Below are 20,963 nucleotides of genomic sequence, written 5' to 3'. Positions count from 1 at the left end.
GTTTGAGTGCAGATATAAAACCTACTTGGTAACAGTTTTAAAACGACAGAATTTGCTCTTACCCTGGGAGCCCTATTCTCATATAAAAAGTATAAGAAGGGACGGGTCGCCTGTGTGGCTCAGTCGGTTGGACATCTGACTCTTGATCTCAGCTCACGGCTTGATCTCTGGGTGGTGAGTTCAAGCCCTGCGTTAAGCTTCAAGCTGGGCGTGGAGACTACTTTAGGAAAAAATTTTTATATCTATATATATGAGGGAACTTAAATAATCAGACCTGTGAGTCCATTGGAAAAGGAATGAAATAGAATTATTTTTGTGTTACTAAGAAAGGACAGATCTTTTAGTGTGTCTTTCCCCTGAAGTATTGAACCAGTCCTGGGAGTTCTGGTTCTAGACTTCTTTTTCTGATCTATAAAATGTTAGTTTGGAGCTCATAAACTTTGAGGCTCCTTTCAGCTTCATGATACTGATGATTGAGTGTCTTAAAAGGAAACACACAATCCTGCGAGCGTCAGCAATTAACTTTTGCAGTTGCAGAAATTAATGATTGAGGCTGAATTGACACAACAGTAACTGAGCATCTTAATTTTACTGGAACTTTGAACCCACTTTGTGGTTATCTCTGGCCATGTCCCTGACAGTACGTTGGAATGAAATCAGTACTTGAAAGTTCTGTATCTTGAAAACTCCTTAACTGCCTGAGCAATGAGTGGGGGAGGGAGGGGAGGTGAAAATCAGAATAAACATTTTATGCTTAAGTAATACTGCATTAGGATGAACTTTATAGATGAATAAGTGGCCAGGCTTCTATTTTTGATATTCAAGTGGTTGTAGAGGTGTCTATATTTGTCCCCTGTATAGTCTAGGATCACTCAGTGCCCTGGACCTTATTATCTCTAGAGATTCTTTGCGGTTTTAATTTTTTAAAAAATATTTATTTTTGAGAATTAGAGTGTGAGTGGGGGAGGGGGAGAGAGAGAGAGGGAGCTACAGAGTCCGAAGCAGGCTCTAGGCTCCAAGCTGTCAGCACAGAGCCCAAAGCGGGGCTCGAACCCACGAATCGTGGGATCATGACCTGAGCTGAAGCCGGACACTTAGCCGACTAAGCCACCTAGGTCCCTCTATCCCTAGAGCTTCCGATTCAGTAGGTCTGGAGCACAAGAAGCTCTATTTTTAACAAGCTCTCCAAGTGATTTTGGTGAGCAGCTGGGTGTGAAAACTGTTACCTTAACTGAAGACCAGTTTTTCCTTTTTTTGATTTTGCCTTCTGGTGAGAGGCTAAATGTAGAAGCGGCAAGGTGGGTGAGGTGAAAATGACCAGATGGTTCCCACTACTTTTAAGTAAAGCAAAAACAACCACAAATGTTTGTATGATGCCGTAAAGGTTACACAGCAATTTCATATTGCATTTGGATCTATGAGCCTTTAAATAGTTGTGATTATTGATTCATGTGTGTACCCTGTTTTATCGGAGACTGAGGCACCAAGGAGTTAAATGGCTTGTTCCTGGTTCCTCAGCCAGTCCATAGTGGGACCAGAACTTGCAACCAGTATCTTTTAACTCTAAAACTGTTCCCTGCTCGTAGGGGTCAGAGGCAGCATGGATACAAAATAGGTGTATATGAAAGGATGAGAGTAGTTCCATGGACTTTTAAAAAGCAATTTCATTTCTACAGACTGGATTTGTTTGTTTGTTTGTTTGTTTGTTTGTTTTTAGTCAGCAACAGTGACCTTGTTTTCTTACTATTAGGTCTCTCTGCTTGGTGATGTCATTACCTAAGCCCACCACGGACCCCATGTTGGACAGGGCTAAGACTTCTGGTTTCTAGTGTCCACCTGCCCCCCCCTCCCCCGCCCGCCCCAAGTCCTGCCTGTGCATCACCTGTTCCTTACTGGCTTCAAGTGTGTTGTCTGAATTCCCAGTTCGGTTTAAAACAGACTTGCCACATAGTAGTCCCCCCTGTGCTATGCCTGCTTGCTTTGTTGTTTTGCATTTGATTTCCTCCCAGGCATGAAATGTAGAGATTGGAATCATTTTCTTGGCCGTATCTCTTCTAGTTCATTCAGAGCATTCGGAGCTTAGGTGGGAGAAGTCAGTATTGTTTCCCTGCAACTTTAAAGTTTGTCCATTTTGGCTTAGAAAACAGTATAAGCCACCTGAAGGGTGTTTATAGGGTGAGTGTTGCCATCATCTCTCACCCTGCCCTCATAGACTTTAAAAATTGGAGGGGACTGGCAAAATCTTCCATTCCAACTCCCTTTAGTCAGGAAGAGCCTTTATAAAACCCGAAGCAGTTCATGTACCCTGTGTTTAAACATGCAGGAGCTCTTTTTCTTCTTCCTTTTTTTCTTTTCTTTTTAAGTTTAGAGAGAGAACACGAATTGGGGGGGGGGTGCGCAGAGAGAGGGAGAACCCCAAGCAGGCTCCCAGCTGTCAGCGCAGAGCCCGCCCAACACGGGGCTCGAACCCATGAACCATGAGATCATGACCTGAGCCTACCAAGAGTCGACGCTCAACTGACTGAGCCACCCAGGCGCCCCCCTTCTTCCTTTGCTTGAAGAGAGAGAGTTCATAATTATTCTGGGGTTTTTGTGGGGAGGGGCAGGTTGAGCTGAAAGCTACCCTCTTGAATGGGGCTCTTGGTTCTGGCTCTCCCTTCAGGAGCCGCAGTGGAGAATGAGCCCATTCCTCTGCCTATGTCAGCTCTACGTATTTGAAAAGCACCAGCTGCCCCATTTTAATGGAGGTTTTTTTTTCTCTTTTCTTTTTTCTCTTTTCTTTTCTTTTCTTTTCTTTTCTTTTCTTTTCTTTTCTTTTCTTTTCTTTTCTTTTCTTTTCTCAGAGGCTTATTATCACTAGCTCTTTTGACCATTCCTCTTCATGACTTGACTTCTAGACTCTTTCCCGGTCATCCTCTTCATCCATCTTCCGTCAGGGGAAGTCTTTAATAGGGGCCTTTAACAGACAGCTCCCAGGATGGAATGCCACTTGATATTGTACATTGGGGACTTTTTAAAAAAGTCTTAACTGGGAATGCTTTTCATCCCTGACAAATTTAATTTTACTATTTTAGCCTAAATGAAAATATTACTATTTGTTTTGTGGTACAAGATCCTAACCTAGGCTCATTATAGCACAGAGTGATGTGCAAATGTCATCAACGTAAGTTGGTTTGTTAAAAAAATCTTGAACAAAACGTAGAGCTGAAGGCAGTCCTGTGGTAGAATGCTGGAAATCTTGGCTAGCATCCCTTGGGTACCATTATTTAGCCTGCCATGAAGCCCTCGTCCTTAAAGTTTAAAGTATTTGTCAATCCATGGGAGAAATGTACTATCTCATTACTTTGACTTTGCATTCTTCTGATTACTAGTCAAGTGGAATAATAGATATAGATATAGATGTAGATATGTTTGGGTTTTCTTTTCTGTCATTTGCTCTTTGCCCATTTTACAAAAGTGCTTTGACTTTTCCTGTTGATTTGCAGCATTTTTTAATATACTCTAGACATTAGTCCTTTCTTATCTGCCGCGGGTATCTTCCAGTCTCTGCCTGTCTTTTTATTTTATTTTTTTAGAGCGTCTTTGGTGTAGACAGGTGTTTTGTTTTAATGTAGTCAAATTGACGAGTCTTGTGGTGTGTGTGGTTTGGGGGACAGTATTGTTTTTTGCCTTGTTTAGGAAATTCTTCTTCAACCTGAAGTCATAGTATGCATTCCTGTATTTTCTCCAGAAAAGTTTAAAGCCTTGCCTTTTACATTTGGGCTTTAAACCATCTTGCGTTTCTTTTTGTGTCTGGACTCTATTCTTTGCTCCTGGGTCAGGGTTAGGGTTTGTCGTCTCCGCACTGCAATGATGTTGTTTTGTTTGGTTTTGTGTTGTTATTATGGCTTTGTCATAAGTCCTCATAGCAGGTGGACCAGGTCATCCCTCTCATACTTGATTCAGAGTTGTCTTGGATACTCTTTGCCCCCTGCCCCCCTCCCTTTTTTTCTTCTGTTCCCGTTCCTGTCAATACTGCTAATTTTCACATTTGCTCTATGAAGCTGCCATTGACAACTTACCTCACGGCCTACGTGCAGGCCTTTGGGAAAATCCTAATTCTCTTCCCATCGGCGTCGCCGTGCAGTCCTCTTGCTGTCTCTGTGGTTACCCTGACCCAGATGTTGGTTAACTCAAGCTGTGTTCCTCCATCTACCTCCGTACCTCCACGTGCCCTCATTCTACACTATCAGGACCTATCTTACCGGAGGAGCAGTCTGGTCCCTCCATCTCTAGTGGTGATTTCTAGTTTCCTTTCAGGGCCGTGGGTCTTACCCAGGTGCGCTCAGACTCAGTAGAGCGCTGGCCTTGCTTCTGGTGCCATGGGTCATGTTTAGAGTCCGCAGGAAAGCCCTGGAAAAGACAAGACAGAGTTGAAACCCAGTTTGGGCTTCTGGCTTGCATTGGTAAATTTGGGTTCACAGATTGCGGTGCTCATGGTGGAGGCTGGTTGCTGACCTTTCCCTCAAGGGTTGGAGGTGATATAGTTGCTCAGCAGACTGCTTTCCTGTGGCTGTGATGTGAGAGACCGGAAGCACCAGGAGCCCGTTGTTGGGGTAGCATAGGCAGTATTCCAGAACTGATCGCAGACGACTGCTAGGAAGGGCTCTGGGGGTGACCTTGGTCAAGCCCCGAGGAGCCTCCGGAGAGCACGCTAGGGCCCGCCATCTGAGACCACGCTGGGGAGCCAGGGTGCGGTGTCGCATTTCCCAATGAGGTGGCACTCGCCTGGGATTGCCAGGGAAAGGCCTTTACCGGACGGGACATCCCCGTCCTTCAGGACCTTCCTCTGATAGTTTTCTCGCACTGAGCGCCTCATCCCTTCTCCCCTCCGACCCCTACTCGCTTCCGGGCAGGCCCACCTGCTTGTAATCCACGTGCCTTTTTGCCGATCCTTTTCTTCATCTCTTCCCTCATCAGGTCAAGCTTCCGTCTTCAGAGTGCTCTTTAGAACTCACTTGACGCCACCGGGTTCCGCCAGCTTTTACTCTTATTTTCTTACGTTTCCTTGGCACCACGCCACTGCGCGGAGCCCCTCGGCTTCCTTTTTGTTTACACTTACATGTAGTGATGTTCCCCTAAATCTTCTTGGGACTTGTCATGTCTCTCTGGCCTGTCGTTCCTAATGACATTGTTTCTCAAGGACAAGGATTATATCTTTCTTGCCCTTTGACTCTCCCTAGTACAGACCAGCGCTCAGCACATCGGGTCAAAGAACAGAGAGTGGGATTGGCTGGGTCCGGATTGAAGTTTATCACTTGCTGTGTGACCTTGAACAAGTTACATAACCTTTCTGGGCTTCGGTTGTCTTATTTATAAAACGAAGATGATAATGGTCCTTTCCGCATAGGGTTATTGACTTTGCAGAATGTCTCCGATGTGGCAGGCACTTAGTAAGCACCGCCTGTTAGTGTTCTTATTAATATTCATGGTAAAATATTAGAAACCAGGCCAAAACATGTGGCCTAAAGTGCCACTTAACAAAGTTTACAGTTCAGTGATGCTGTCGATTTAAATCAGTTACACGTTGGCATCAGAAAATTTGTCTTTCCTGACCGAAGCACTGTCAATGACTCCTGTCTCACTCATTTCCTCTCTTCCTTTGATAGGCAGGTCCACGAGATCCAGTCTCACATGGGACGCCTGGAGACCGCGGACAAGCAGTCTCTGCACTGTGAGTAATTAACTATGGAGACCAGAGTCCTTTCTCCTGATGACACGATGCTAATGGGCTGGGTTTCCTGACCGCCTTGCTGCCTCAGGGGCTTAATGATTCCATGCCGAAGGAGTTGTGTTGTTAGGGGTGGACAGAAAAACCCTCTGGCAAAGCCTCTGACTTCTCTCATTGCACCCCGTGGAATCCCACAGGCCTTATCCCCCATTACCCCTCAACTCACCCTGACAGGGCCCTATGGGAATGGACCTCCTCTCCTCTGTCTTAATCTAATTACCGAGCCCTGGGAGGAATGTACTCCGTACAAATTCAGAGATGTTTAACTGGAATTGGTCATTTCTTCTGAGCTGAGAACTGTGGCTTTTTAGGAGGATTATTTAGAAACGAATAGCAATATTAATTAGTGTAGTTCCCACACTGTGGTTTCATTTGAGAAGAGTGCTGCTTTTTGTTTTACAGTTTTCTGTTGGCCAGAAAAGGTCCTTTCTCTGAGCTGGCCACAACAGATGCCACTGGTTACCCACACGTTGCTGAAGCCACCCGTTCACCTCCCCGCTTGGCTGTCGCTATGCCCTTTTCTGTTTGCTCATGCCTCCTTTTTGGAGCGTCAAAAGCATCTCTTTTCTGGGTTCTGTGCCCCACCCTGTTCTAATCTAGAGTGCATATGTTAGCTGCTGCAGGTTGGCCTAGGAGGGTCACATTGCTTCTTTACTGTCGTGTCTTTATTGGGCAAGAAGCAATCTGGGTACCTTTTTTTTTTGTTAATGTTTATTTATTTATTTATTTATTTATTTATTTGAGAGAGAGAGAGAGAGCACACAAGCAGGGGAGTGGCAGAGAGAGAGGGAGAGAGAGAGAATCCCAAACAGGCTCTGAGCTGTCAGAGACCCTGGTGTGGGGCTCGATCCCACGAACCGTGAGACCGCAACCTGTGCTGAAATCAGCAGTCGGGCACAGTCGGATGCTTAACCGACTGAGCCACCCAGACGCCCCCCTGGGTGCCCTTTTTGTACGCGGTTTAGTTCCTATCCATCTGCTTTGTTTGCCTTCCCAGCAGTCTCACTGTCACATGATTAGAAATGGAAAAGAGGCCATGTTGACTGTTTATCAAGAGGGATAAGGAAAATGACTGTATTTATCATATCTTTACCTCTGTGGATTCTTTCCTGGGCCTTTCCTAGTGATATTCAGTCTATTTTGGGGACTCCAGCATCAGCCTGCCCGTCCTTATGGAAAGCCTCAAGGGAGCTCTTCTCTGTGTTTCACACACTAATCTTCCCCTTTGTGCTTTTTTTTCTTTTAACCTCATTACTGTAGGGAATTCAACTGGCAGCCTTCTTACTAGATATTTCTAACTCGTATCTGAGAATAATCTCAAAGGAAAAGAGACCTCATTCTGTTTCAGAAGATACTGCATTTTGCTTAAAATATTTTATTTGGACAACCCAAATATTCATTTTATTTTCTAAAGGCAGGAAATTTATTTCTACAGATTTATCTGTAGCTTTTTAAACAATTGGCATTGCTATGATATTAACAGCTACATGTATATATGCGTGTGTGTGTTTAGAGCAACATTTACAGAATCAGTATCACTTGACTTTTTTTCCATTCTTCAGTACGATATGCGTTTTTCTCCTTTTCGAATGGGTTTCTTTGAATTTATTGGATATGGAAAAAGACATGTTTATTATATCATTCTGATTTAAACTGTCTCTTTTCCAGCAATTACTCTTTTTTCTCTTTTGTGCAGTAGTAGAAAACGAAATCCAAGCAAGCATTGACCAGATATTCAGCCATCTAGAACGTCTGGAGATTCTGTCCAGCAAGGAGCCCCCGAACAAAAGACAGAATGCCAAACTGTGAGTGTTGTGGCGCCTCTTGTCCAGGGGAGGCTGTCAGATATTCTGAAAATCCATTTACACATTGAAAAACTGAGACTCTGTGAAGATGAAGTCCCTCTAAAGGGCACGGTTTCGTTTCAATGATATTTCCTCAAAATAAAAAGCCTGTGAGGTTAGGGGCTCAGAAGCCTGTGTCTCCTTACATTGGGTCAGTTTGAAATTTTGCCTCCAATACCGTTTTTCTGGCCAGACCCGTGGCCTTACTTGAAGCCTCCAGCAGCCAGGGAGGTGTGCACTGCCCTCTGGTTCCTGCTGCATTCTTGGATTGAGATGAAATCTTGCCCTTAATCACTTCAGTCAGCCGATTTATAATGAAATACTGATCTAACATTTGATACTCCGCCATGAAATTCAAATGAAAACCCTCACCACCTCCAGCCCAGCCCCTGCTCCCAAAAGTTCTTATGAAACTTTGTTGTTGCTTTACTCGAAAGGTGCCCTTGGGCTCCTTCTTGAAAAGCGATATAATCCATGGCAGGTCAGGGAGAGGTCGTTGAGCCTGCTTCCTGTCACCTGTTCCCTGTCATGCATCCAGAATCAGAGACCAGCAGATGCTTAAGTAAAGCTGTTGGGATCTCTTGTGCTACAACCGTACTTTAACCACAGGCCGCTTCTTTGTTTTCAACATCAGTGATCAAAATCAGATCATTTTGGTGGGGACAGCATGCAGTGGTGTAGGGAGAAGTAAGGAAGCATCTTTCTTGAATACGAAGGCTGGCCGCTCAGAATGTGCGGCCCTGGGTTTCTGGAATGTAATCTCTGTCTCCATCAATTCCAGTCGTGTTGACCAGTTAAAGTATGATGTCCAGCACCTGCAGACTGCCCTCAGAAACTTCCAGCATCGGCGATACGCAAGGGAGCAGCAGGAGAGACAGCGAGAGGAACTTCTGTCTCGAACCTTCACCACTAACGTAAGCCGGGCTCCTGGTTGGGGGGGCGTGAGGGGGTGGGGGGGCAGTGTCTACAGGCACTCGGCAGCTCGTCGCCACTGAAACTCGGGTCCTGGAGCTTCATCTTTGTAGGGGGTGTCCGAAGCCGATCGACTGGAAGTAACAGTGGGCTTTGTGCCTTGCCACAGACACTAGACCTAGACAGGGAACCTCCTTCTCTAACACGAAAACCCAAAGTGGAAGCAGTTAAAGTGAAGGAGTGGGCAGGGGTGAAAATGACCTGGGTTTGACTGAGAGGTGGAAGTTCCCATGGTGGAAACGGTTTCTGATCAGGTAGAGACAGATGATGAGAACTGAAACCATTTGTCACGAGGGGCAGCATTTCAAAGCTGCCTGCAGGCACTTGCCATCGTGCTGTGTATGTGTGTGGTTCCCGTGTCAGATGCCTTAAAATGTTTTTGCCCCAAATCTGAGCAGCAATTTGGAGGAATTTGTTAACAGGTCTTTTGTTTTGGATGGATTGCTTGACTTGAGCCTGTTCGAAAGTGGCCTGGTTGGTGTGCATGTTTGATTTTTGGGAGACCCTTGCCCCTGCCCCTCGGTCTTAGTAGGATCCATTCCTGCACATGGCTGTTGATGGCTAGAGGACACACTGGCCTTTTTCAGGTCCCTTATAATGTATTTCCACCAAGTGAGGTGGGTTTTGGGTTGTTTTGTTTTAACAGAGAGGTTCATTTTCTAAAGAGGTCTTAGCTCTCTAAGCCTGCCATCAGAATTCAAATCAGCCCACGTTTCACAGATGCTTAAGTCTCTGCTGTGTCCACACTTGCAGGAAATTTCCCTGAGTGTTTCAGAATGTGCCTGTGTAGTTTCTGCTTCTCTAGAGTAAGCAGTCAAGTAACACTGATTAACAATTCAGAAGTGTGATGAGGACGTGTTGGAGGCATAGTGGTAGGCACAGCTGTCTTCCTTCCTTCCTTCCTTCCTTCCTTCCTTCCTTCCTTCCTTCCTTCCTTCCTTCCTTCCTTCCAGTAGTTTCAAGTTTTCATAGCTGCCTTTCAAAAGCGTAATGAACTCTACAACATGCCAAAAGGTGTGTGGGCTTTTGATCACTATGGCATTGGGTACTCAAACCTCTTTTAGGTCAGGGATGGTCGCTCAGAATTCTTTTGTTTGCATATCAGCTCGGTGCGGTGCTCTGCACGCAGTGCCCCTTAATCCAAGTTGACTTTGCCAAATGAACTTCTTGCCGGTCACTCTGTGAGCTGGAACTATGATATGTTTTTCTGAGTGATAATGCCCGATTAGGTCTACCCTTTCAGGCAGAAGGGTAAGAACGATTTGTATACAGAAGGCACTCAATAAACGCTTGTCGAATGAAGAGAAGCCTCTCTTTGATTCGTTCAAACACTGGAGTCTTGTGACCCACTGAGCATTAGCTGTATGCAGAACATTGTTGAAGATGCTGAGAGTAAAGCTTGTGAAAAAGTGAAAAGCTGTGGTCCCCGCCTGCTTCTCGAAACGCTCCCGTGTTAGCAGGGGGCACTGAGAGCAGGTGTATGAAAAGTGATTCTGAACGTATGCAGCAAGGAAGAGGTGGTTGAACCTCTTCGTGGTGATTGAAAGAGGGGAGAATGACCGTGCATGGCAGAAGAATGTGCGATTGTCGGGAGGCGGGAAAGAAGGGAACTATGGCCAGTCCTGACTGCCTTCTGTATCCAGTCCGCTTCTGGTGTAAACTTAGAGCCCTGAGGCCAGTCTCAGTGTTTCTTCCCACAGGATGATTAAGAGGGCCGGCTCTGCACTCAGTAGTGAGATACAGGCCCCGCTGGACTGAACAGCTCTGTGTGATCTTAGACCTCTCTGAGCTTCAGTTTCTTCACCTCTAAAATGGGGATAGTACAGTAACTGTGTTATAACGTTAGGATAAGGATTAAGTGAGCTTAGGGTAATGGGCATCAGGGTGGAAAGTACTTGATCGGTGTCAGTTTTTTTCTTCCTTCATTTCTTTACAGCCCTTTCTGGACCGCTGAGGAGAATTGTCCCATCCCGACTACCCATTAGGCCTTCGTCTCCTTTGTCCTTAGTCAGACTCCGTCTAAGTGCAGCGACAGCTGTAGATAAAACAGCTGCAGAACAAAAGCAAACCTGTAACACTGTGTTAAGGGAAAGCCAAGGAAAGGAACATTTGGAACAAGCTAAGTTAATAGGGGAGTAGTCAGAGAAAGCCTTCAGGAGAAGCCCAGCAAGACCTTGCAGGACTGATGTTCCTTCTTAAGTGGTGGTCATGGTGGAGAAGCAGGAATTCACAGGCCGTGTGCATCTGGCTGTCTCTCTGGCTTGGCCTTGGCCGACAGGCGGAGCAGTCAGACCCACTGGGACCCCAGGAGCTGACCAGGCGGCAGAGCTAATCCTGTGCCTGCGTCTCTTTCACAGGACTCTGACACGACCATCCCAATGGATAGCTCGCTGCATTTCAACTCCTCCCTCCAGAAAATTCACCATGGCATGGACGACCTCATCGGAGGCGGGCACAGTATTCTGGACGGACTGAGGGCCCAGAGACTGACCTTGAAGGTGGGGGCTTTTCTGGGGGACAGGGAGGAGGCCCTTCGTTCTGGCCTCATCCACCAGTTGGGTACCCGCGTTGACGTCTTGGTTACGTATCCTCGCGTTTTGTTACTTTGGTGGTGAGACAGAGCCCTGAGTCTGGGGTCCTTTCTTTTGGAGCTGAAGTATGAGGAGTCCACAAGTGACCACCTTCCCTTCGCCCGCAGCTGCTACTTGTGCTTGCAACGAACCATAATTTGGCATCACTTGGTATCTGGGTCTTTTTCCGTTTACTGAACTTACCATGAAAGTGGCTGCTACGATAGGCACCACTAAGACCAAGAAATCCCACAACTGCCGAAATTACAGAGTGCACGATTCTGAGAAGGCACACGTGGCCACGCGTGGCCCCTCGCCCTCACGTGGTTTCCCGGAGAGCCCCTCCTGCAGACCACCTGATAGCCGAGACCTTTTGTGCTCTTGTAACTGAGCCCCTGTGGGCGGGGCCGGAGGGCTGCCTGGGTTGACTAGCCGCAGGCACAGAAGGGCTTCTAGAACATCTGGGCTGGCCCGTAGCAGCTGCCCTCTCCGTAGTCCCAGGTATTCCTAGAAGCCCCGCCCCACTGGCCGAGGCTCAAACCCCCTGGGAGTGGTTTACAGAAACATTACACAGATTCTGATGTCAGTCACGATGTTTCAGCCTCAGCCCTTTTCCTGTATCAGCTCTAATGGATAATGGGGTGTGGGCTGTGCCTATTATCAGGGTGTGGTCCCCTGTGAACGCAGCACTCCCAGCCACTGAGCTGTGAGAAACAGTCACTCGGAAGCGTGAGATTTATCTTAGTTTTTGTTGGACCGCGTTGAGCCCGTCAGCCCCGCGGGACTTCAGTACATTGCCGCACAGCCCCTGCCGCCGTCAGCAGGGAGAAGGTCAGGCAGCCCGCAAGTGACCCTCACGCCCTGCTGCCGGCCGTGGTGCTTCTGGTGGTCTGGAAGTGTGTCTCCAACAGCTTCGCGGGTGCCCCTCTTTCTGAACGGCCACCTGCTGTGATCTGAACTGATACGTGATGATTAATCTGCCCTTTCTTTAGAAAATTGCCCATATCTCGGGAAAACAGTAAAACCCTTTTAGGACAAGCCTCCCCGTGTCGCACTGACGTCGACCCGGTGGGGGGTTAGAGCTTATTGCGGAAGCGAATGTTCGCTTCCTATCAAAGTCTGATATCACTGCGGAGTCTCAGCGGCATCTGCCCCTGTGCTGTCCCCGGAAGGACGCGCAGGGCAGCCCAGTGAGGCGGTTGGGGTCGGAACGTGAGGTTTCTAATTCAGTTTCCTCTGTACACCCGCTGCTACCTACCCGCCTTTTGGTCTTGATTCTCTCCATCTTCCTCCCACCCCACTCCTGCCTAAACCATTAAAAGGAGTGAAGTTGCTGGGCCGTGGCTGGGGGAAATTTGTGGCTGGAAAGGAATACATTTTTTGAAATTTATGTTAATTTTCAGGTGATTTTAGAAGCTGGGTACTTGTATTACATGCAGGGATGAAATAATCTGCCTTCAGAGCTAAGCAGAATCTCTTTTTTTTTTTTTTTTTTTAGAGTTTACTTATAATTTACTTAGGGTGTGCGTGCAAGTAGGGGAGGAGCAGAGAGAGACAGACTCCCAAGCAGGCCCCGAGGTGTCAGCGCAGAGCCCGGTGTGGGGCTTGATCTCACAAACCGTGAGATCGTGACCTGAGCCGAGATCACGAGGCAGACGCTTAACTGATTGAGCCACCCAGGCGCCCCAGAGCTAACCAGAATCTTTAGCAAGAGCCTAAATTTCACCATCACTGTCGTTGCAAAAACATGTCTCTGGCCTCCGCTGGCAACGGTCAAGTTTGACCTGAAAGATCTCTTCCGGGGAGGCTTGTTCGTCACTGGGCTGAACCCAGGGTTCGAGTGCCTGTCCGTGATGCCTCATGCTGTTTTCACTTCTGCCTCTTCTGTCTTGCTCGTTAATGTGTTGTTCATTTAAAAACTGAACGTGGGGGCATGAGGTTAGATGCCGTCCATCCTGATGGGCCACGTGTGTGGAAGCAAGTTGGGGTCTGCCCAGCATCTGTTTATACTTGCCACTTCGTGAGCAGTCAAGTGTTCTTACGAACAAAAATTGGAAAGCAGAGAGGAAGGGCAGGCTGAGTGCTGTGGGCTGTTGATTTAGGAGTAAAATACTCTTTTGGTCTTGATGGCACGTATACAAGGGGTCATTGTGTTGGTGACGGTCATTCCACGTCACCCGCTTCAGACCCTCTCGCGAACGTGGACATTGACCCACACGTTAGACGCAGCAGAATCCCGCTGTGTTCCACACAGTGAACGGGCCGATAGCCAGGATTTTGGGGTCAGGGAGCAGAGGAAAAGTTTTCTGAGGTTTCCTTTTTTAAAAATATGTAAAACATTCTCATTTTAAAATTTTCTCTTGAGGTGTAACGTACATACAGTAGGCGTACGGATCTAATTCATGCGGGTCCTTGAATTTTGACAGATGCATATACCTTTGTGACTCACACTGCTGTCAAGACGTAGACCATCCTCATTGCCTCCGGACAATCCCTCATGCTTTCCCAGCCAGCCTGCCTGCCTTCCTTCCAGGCAACCACCATTCTGATTTATCTCACTGTAGAGTAGCTTTGCCTGTTAGTGGACTTCATATAAATGTATTACCAAGAGTGGCTTCTTCCTCTCAGGAATGTTTTCCAGGCTCATTCATACTGTTGCAAGTTGGTAATTAGGTCCTTTTTATTGCCAAGTAGTATATCCCATTGTACAGATACACTATAAGTGGTCTATCCATTCTCTGGTGGATGTACACCTGGGTTGTTTCATTCTGCTGTGTTTTCCTTTCGAAGCTTTATGTTTAATTCTGTGATCCATCTCAAATTAATTTTTGTGTATGATAGGAACTGAGGATCTTCTTACAGACATGTGTATGGTACATATGAGACATGTATGTATATATGTCCACGATATATATATGTACCAGGGTCCATCATTCCTGCACATTTGTGGAAAAGGCTTTTCTTTCCTCCTTGCTTTGCTCCGGTACCTTGATCAAAAGTCATTTGACCACAGAGTGGATTGATGCTGCTTATGCTTTTAGGTATGACCAAGAGACTGTCTCTAGGAGAAGTCCCATTCCTTGGCAAAAGGAGCTGACCTTTGTGTTTCCTTCTTTTCTCGTCCGCTCCAGGGGACTCAGAAGAAGATCCTTGACATTGCCAACATGCTGGGCTTGTCCAACACCGTGATGCGGCTCACTGAGAAGCGGGCTTTCCAGGACAAGTACTTCATGATCGGTGGCATGCTTCTCACCTGTGTGGTCATGTTCCTCGTGGTGCAGTACCTGACATGAGCCAGCCCCGCCCCGCGGCTGAGCGTCGTTCCCACCGTGCGAGAGTCTGTGTGAGTGTGTGTGCGTGAAAGAGAGAGGGGGGCCCAGAGGCTGCCTTCTTAAATGTGTGCCCTTCTTAACTGTGAAGACCACTGGGAGTCATCGTGATCTGTAACGTAGCGGGAGTTTCAGACCTGCTCTGTTTCCTGTAACACCTTGGAGGGGAAGCGAATGCTACCAAGATGCATGGTCCTAAGGAAATGAGAGTATCTCCTCTCTCTCTCGCTCTCGCTCTGTCTCGCCCTCTCTCGCCCTCACTAGGGGTGGAAGTGATGTAAGGGTAAGGGGTGAAGAAAGAAGAGGGAGGGAAAGAATGGTTTTGCTGTTCTTGTCCACGTAGCTGATACTCGCCCAGGGAAGGCTTTCAATAGCGAGCCTTGCACATAGGACCATTCACTTTGGCATCATTTGGCCTCTCTGGCTCCTCGCGGATAACCCAGCGCAGAAGCCAAAAGGAGGGGAAAGAGGCCTGCTTTCCTGCGTCATTATAACAGATGGATTTCCATGCTCTTGTGCCCCCTCCCCCCAGTGACATGCAGATGACTAATTGCTGGTACTTGTCACCCTTCCCTGGAAGCCACTACCTAGAGGAAGCAGAGGCACCGATGCCACTGCAGACAGCGAGTAAGATTTTCCACATTAGGGCCGTTGGGTGTTTCTCCTTCTAAAGCGAGGCCAGTGTTATTCCCTGAGAGTGTTCAGTCTTGAGTCTGAAGACCCCCATCACTGATTTTTTTCCCAGTGGTGAACAGAATGATTGGCTTCTGTGGTTCTAGGACTGGCCTGGCATCCTGCCTGGGCTCTGGTGGGCCTTTGGCCCGGAGAACATTGCCGTGATGTGTCCATTACAGAATCTCCTCTAGTTTTGGTGTCTGATTCTTTGCTCTCTTTCCTCCCCTGAAATCCATTAGCAGCTGCCAGCCAAGCCCCCATTCCACCCAGCCGGTGTGGGCTGACACCACCCTGGAGACGTCCCGGGTGTCCTGAGAGTCTCTGATCTCAGGGACCAGGGACTTTTCCCTTCTCTGACCAACCCCAGATTAAGGCTGTACCAGTACCTTGTGCGTTGTGGAATTTATCATAAAGCCAGCCTCTCTGTTGCGATCGAGCGCTGCGAATCCTAGAAAGACTTGGTTAGCATGTGTTTTCATCTGTCACAGGCCCTACAGCCGTAGGCTCAGTGGCCTTATGGCAAGACAAAACAATCTCAGAATTTCCCAAAAGAACTGGAAACCTGGTCAGTATTAACTCCACCTGTGATCGTCGTGCTCCGCCTACTTCGTGTGTTTATTTTTTGTCACTTGGACTGTCTTCGGTCTTCTTTCCCTTTTCTGTGTGTCCCATCCCACCTCCCTTAGTTACTTCCCACCTATTGCTGGAGCAATATTGGTCTTTTCTGGCATACCTTCTGGTGAACGTTTCTTAATGGTCGCAGATCTTTTAACGGGAGTTTCCTGGGTGCCGATTTCACACTTGGTGGGCTTTCTGTCGCTGCTTCCCCTCTGGGCTGAACAGGGGCCATGGCTTTCCAAGGAAGGGGGAATCTATGACTCCATCATGAAAGGATTGAGGGCCTTGCCAGAGTGAGAATGGTGGACTGAAGGGTATACAGAGGGGTCAAGGTGTCTTCCGACCTAGGTCTGGCTTTGGGGAGGTGAAATTTCCATCACCCCTGGCACCCCTGTCAGTGCAGGGATCTCTGCAGTCCATAAAAAGTGTTCCAAAAAATGGATTTTTAAATTGCGCAGACCCGTCGTCCTATCCCCTGGGCATCTGAGGATCTTGCCAGAGATCGTATTTCAGAGGAAGGTGTGTGTATATATATATATATATGTATATGTGTATACATATATATATATACACACACACACACACACACACATACATATTTCTGTATATATACACATATATACGTATATATATTTATATACGTATATATACGTATATATATAAATATAACGTGTATATATATATAAATATATATACGTATATGTGTGTGTGTGTGTGTATGTGTGTGTGTGTGTGTGTGTATATATATATATATATATATATAAATACCTTCCTCTGAAGGTATATTATATATATATGGAGCAACTAAGCCATGTGGACCTGAACTCTAGGGGGCAGAAACTAGCACCCCGCCCTCCATTGATTGATGTGATCTATCTATTTGTAGCATATATCAGTGTATTTCCACACTTGTCTTTATAGCGATTGCTGGTCTTGATGAACCAGGAGAAGGCTTTCTATCCTGCTGTACCTTCAGAGCCATTCTCCCTGCTTTGTAATGAAAGTTATGCAGGCAATTCGTGGGTCTTTACCACTTGGGGCTAGGGAACAGCAGCCAGTGTGTCTGGAGATGGCCTGAGCTGGCTTTCAGTGTCCTGTGAGAAACATACCTCGGCCTAACGGGGGTTCTACTGTTTCTACAGCACCAACGCCCTCCCTCCCCCCTCCCCCCCAGAGTGTAGGGAAGGGTTCCAGGCCAAGGAAAGAGCACCATCTAGTGGACCTGGGGTGAAGTCTTAGGTCATGCTGGTGCAAGAATCTCCAGTGCACAGCATCTGTGACCTTCTGCAGGATTTGGGTGCACCTGTTGCAGATGAAGACAGGTGGGTTGTCAAGGAACTTGGGAATATCTTCATTCCATGGAAGTTTCCTCCAGGTATGACCACCTTAAGAAAGACCAAACTCAAAAGACCCCAGTAAGTTGGGGAGTCTTGATTTTATAGGAGGCTTCACTGCTGGGTTTTTACCAGTCTGTTGCCCTAATGAATTTAAGTGGGTGTGAATTGCAGATTTGGAGTTACACCCATTGTTTTGGAAACACATCAGTTAAATAAAGTTGAGAGTTATTTTATTTAGGAAATTCTATTTTGTAACTAAAACAAATGTTTTTTTGTGTCCAGGCCAGAGATTCTCAAACACTGCTCCATAGCCAGGGGCTAGGCTGGCTGCCTTAGAAGCAGCTGGGAAACTTTTTTAAAATTAGATTCATGGGCTTATCCCAAACCTAATTTTTTATTTTTTATTTTTTTTAACATTTATTCATTTTTGAGAGCATGGGTGCAGGGGGCAGAGAGAGAGAGAGGAGACCCAGAATCTGAAGCAGGCTCCGAGCTGTCAGCACAGAGCCCGACATGGGGCTCGAACTCACAAATGGTGAGATCATGACCTGAGCCGAAGTCAGGCGCTTAACCGACTGAGCCACCCAGGCATCCCCAAACCTTTTAAATTAGTGTTTTTTTGAGTCTCTAAGGTAATTCTGATGTGTGTATTTTCTTGTCTTTTAGACAGAAGGCTTTTGTCTTAAAGATGATATCATTTGAAAATCTATGCTTAACTAGCTGGGCATATGTATGTAAGAGCAAAACTTATCAAGTCCAAAATAAAGTCTTACTTGTTTATATCCTATCTGATTCCAGAAAAGATTTGAAGAGGCTTATAGGAAGTAACTAAAACAGTGAAATAGGGAGAAATAAGGACCAAGAACAAATCAGAGCAGAATGTCATTACCAAGAAAAAGTAACCCAAATGCAAGTCATGAAGCCCTTTCAAAACTGTTCTGGGCTTAGTTTTGAGCCCCAGCAGCTGAAGCAAAGAGAAACATGGTCTGTTACTGTCTAACTGGGGGATTGGGGGTGTCCTTTCCTCAGAGGAAAACCCTTAATACCTCTTGCTTGTCTGTGGCCCTTCATGGAAGTCAGGTATGATTAGTCTCCTGGGCCGTCCCTCTGCCCTTCACAAACCCTCTGAATCAGGTTCTGTGTTATCCCCATGGTACAAGTGGCCGAGTTGTAGTGACTTTCTCTAGGCCCCATTGGGAATCCTGGAGGAGCCTGCTGTCTAGCTTCATAGCCCAAGCTCATAACCATAGCACTGAGGTGCCTCCCGTGCCCGGGATGAGGGGCAGGAGATGGAGGGCGGTATGCCTGGATTGAGTATAGGCTGTAGGGCACTTGTGCCTCACCCAGCAGGTTCTCTTCCTGAACTATTTTCCTAATTGAAAGACAGAGAGATTTGTGGGGGAAGCTTCTGGAGGTGGAGGATGGGAGCTGGACTCAAGCATTGCCACTAGGGGGCGACATAACCCCATCTGTGGCTGGTCGGCCAGAAAACTGCTAGGTGCCAGAGGCCTGGCAGATTTGGAAGAGGAGGAACCCACTGCAGGCTTGAGTCGGTCCTTTTAGATGCAAAATTGCCTGTGAATCAGGCTCTGGGCTGTTCCTTGAGGCTCTCAGGAAAAGACTGAACCTGACCTGAAACCTGTTAGTTCTGATTTTCAGACTCCCCTTCTGCCTCGTCTTTCCCTCTGCATGTGGGCATATCGCACACAAGCATGGAAAACGTTTCTCAAAGTGTGTGTTCATTCCTACTCCCCTTTTTGTGTCCTTTCATTTCACATGGCACAGTGGGGAGGAGGAGGGAGGTGGACAGGGCGGGGTGGGGGGGGCTCTAGTGCAATTGGTAAGTTTCCTGCTGGAGGACCCCTCTGAACAGGTCCTCCAACCTTGGCTTTACATTGGAACTCCTTCCGGAGCTTTTAGAAATACCCATGTGTGGGTTTTACCCTGATCTATTCTGATTTCATTGGCCTGGGGCACACCCTGAGCATGAGGAGTTTTAAGGGTTGTCCCAGCGATTGTCATGTGTAGACAAGGGTGAGAAAGACTATTCTAACACTCGAACGTTCTACACAGGGTGAGGCTGTTCCCCACGAACTTCCCTGAAGTCCCCTGCCACACCAGGGGAACCACTGCCCTGACCAGCTGGGATGGGCTTGCGGAGGGTGGAAGCTTAATTCTCCCGTGTGGGTGGGGGAGGGGCCACATCCTTCCTGGCCAGTCTACACGCGCAGACACACACCCCCACTGACTGATGCCTCTGTGTCTGCTGAATAAAGCACTGTAGTGTGACAGGCCAGCCTCATCGCCACCTCTGGTGCACCGCTCAGCCCTCCCCCCGCCCCCCTCCCCACTTCATCCTCCTTGGACTGCTGGCCTGAGAACATCCCATACTCTTGCACACATCTGCACCTGTGCACAAGATGTTTCCTCCGGGGTGTGCCACAGACACCCCCATAACCCAGGTCACCTCCAGGAAGCCTGCCTGCCCCCCCCCCCACCATACCTCTGGCGTTGCGTTCCCTGGGGAACAATGGTCGCTTATGTGTGTCTCCGCTACACAGGGACTTCATGCATCCTGTGCACGTAACAGGCGTTCGGTAGCTATTGGGGTCGATGGCCTGCAGGAGGGCACTTGATGAGCCCAGCCCATGCAGGTAACAGACTTCTGAGACATGGGTACAATTGTTCAGCAAAGCTTTTGTGGCCAGGCTAGGAGGAAGCCAGAAGGTTCAAGGCCACTGATGCCACTAGCCGCGTGCTATGGCTGAAGCAACAGGAGAAGAGACATGGGACTTCGTGAGGAGAAATGCACCAACGAGGACCGTTTGGGGAGAGATTAGTAGGGTGACTAGTTCATCCTGGCCTTAAAACTGGGAGTCCTGGGGCCCCTGGGTGGCTCAGTCAGTAGAGCTTCCAACTCTTGATTTCGGCTCAGGTCATGATCTCACAGTTCGTGGGATCAAACCCTTGTGTTGGGCTTCGCGCTGGCAGTGCGAGACTGCTCGGGATTCTCTCTTTCTCCCTCTCTCTCTGCCCCTCCGCTGCTGGCACAGTCGTGCTCTGTCTCGCGCGCGCACGTGCAATTAAAACAAGCTGGAAGTTCTGACTCCTCTTCAGGCTGGAGTCAATGAGGATGGTTGGCCATCCTAGCGAAGGGTGCCCTCAGCGGCTAAGACAGTCCTGACAAATGCAGACAGAGTACCCAGGAATAGGGCACTGGGACCTTGGAGGCTGGCCTCTGACCTAGCGACTCCACAAGTGGGGGCTCCTCCGCCCCCCTCCCCGTCTCCTGGGATGCCTCCTGGAGAGCTGACCTGGCCCTCCCAGCTCCTCAGTCTGGGGGATCTTGCCCCCAGAGCTTCTGAGCTGCTTGATCTGGGGCGTGGCCTGGGTCTCAGTGTCTGTGTGAATTTTCCATGCGAGTCTCCTGTGTTGCCAGGGTTGAGACCACTGCTCCCAGCGCCTCCCAGGTGTGGTTGGTTGCTGTTCCCGTCTAACCGGAAAGATGGGAACTCACAGGAAGCAACCAGAGGACAAAGTGACCTGCAGAATCCAGGTTAAGGGACAAGAGTCTAGAGAGCCTGTCACAGTGGGCTAACTAGGAGCTGCTTTCAGGGAGAGTGAGGTGGGGGCCTCAGGAGCTGGAGAGGCCACGCAGGGCACTGGTAATGAAGTCTGACCAGCATTCAGGTGCCGAGAGGGCTGACGGGGCTGACGTGCCTTTGTGTGCTTGACTCACAGCTCCCAGCAAAAGTGCTGCTCACAGACCCAGGAAGCCTGAGGTGGGGCTGAATGGCTGGTGGGTAGTAAGTCATCAGAGACGAACGGTGTGCACTGTGCAGACGGGA

At 48.0% G+C, this 20,963-nt stretch overlaps 1 protein-coding gene across 10 annotated transcripts in view; it reads left to right on the top strand.

Moving 5' to 3' along the window:
• GOSR2 (golgi SNAP receptor complex member 2) overlaps positions 1 to 20,963 on the top strand; it is a 68,555-nt gene that overhangs the window by 801 nt on the left and 46,791 nt on the right. For 5 of the 10 annotated variants that reach the window (XR_008294322.1, XR_008294323.1, XM_053212459.1 and 2 more), the window contains exons 1-2: positions 7,461 to 7,575; positions 8,396 to 8,528. Coding sequence is in view for 8 of the 10 variants with exons in the window: in XM_053212459.1 (XP_053068434.1) it covers positions 8,416 to 8,528 (113 nt within the window). In the remaining 2 variants the exon portion in view is untranslated. Of the gene's footprint in view, positions 1 to 5,648; positions 5,714 to 7,438; positions 7,576 to 8,395; positions 8,529 to 10,943; positions 11,085 to 14,287; positions 17,903 to 20,963 lie in introns of those variants that run through there. The other 5 variants (XM_027052036.2, XM_053212458.1, XM_027052038.2 and 2 more) reach the window with 5 other exon arrangements.

This window comes from Acinonyx jubatus, chromosome E1 (assembly GCF_027475565.1).
Source record: "Acinonyx jubatus isolate Ajub_Pintada_27869175 chromosome E1, VMU_Ajub_asm_v1.0, whole genome shotgun sequence".
Taxonomy (NCBI): Eukaryota; Metazoa; Chordata; class Mammalia; order Carnivora; family Felidae; genus Acinonyx; species Acinonyx jubatus.
Note: the sequence above shows the minus strand (reverse complement) of the source record. Positions and strands in the feature narration are given on the sequence as shown.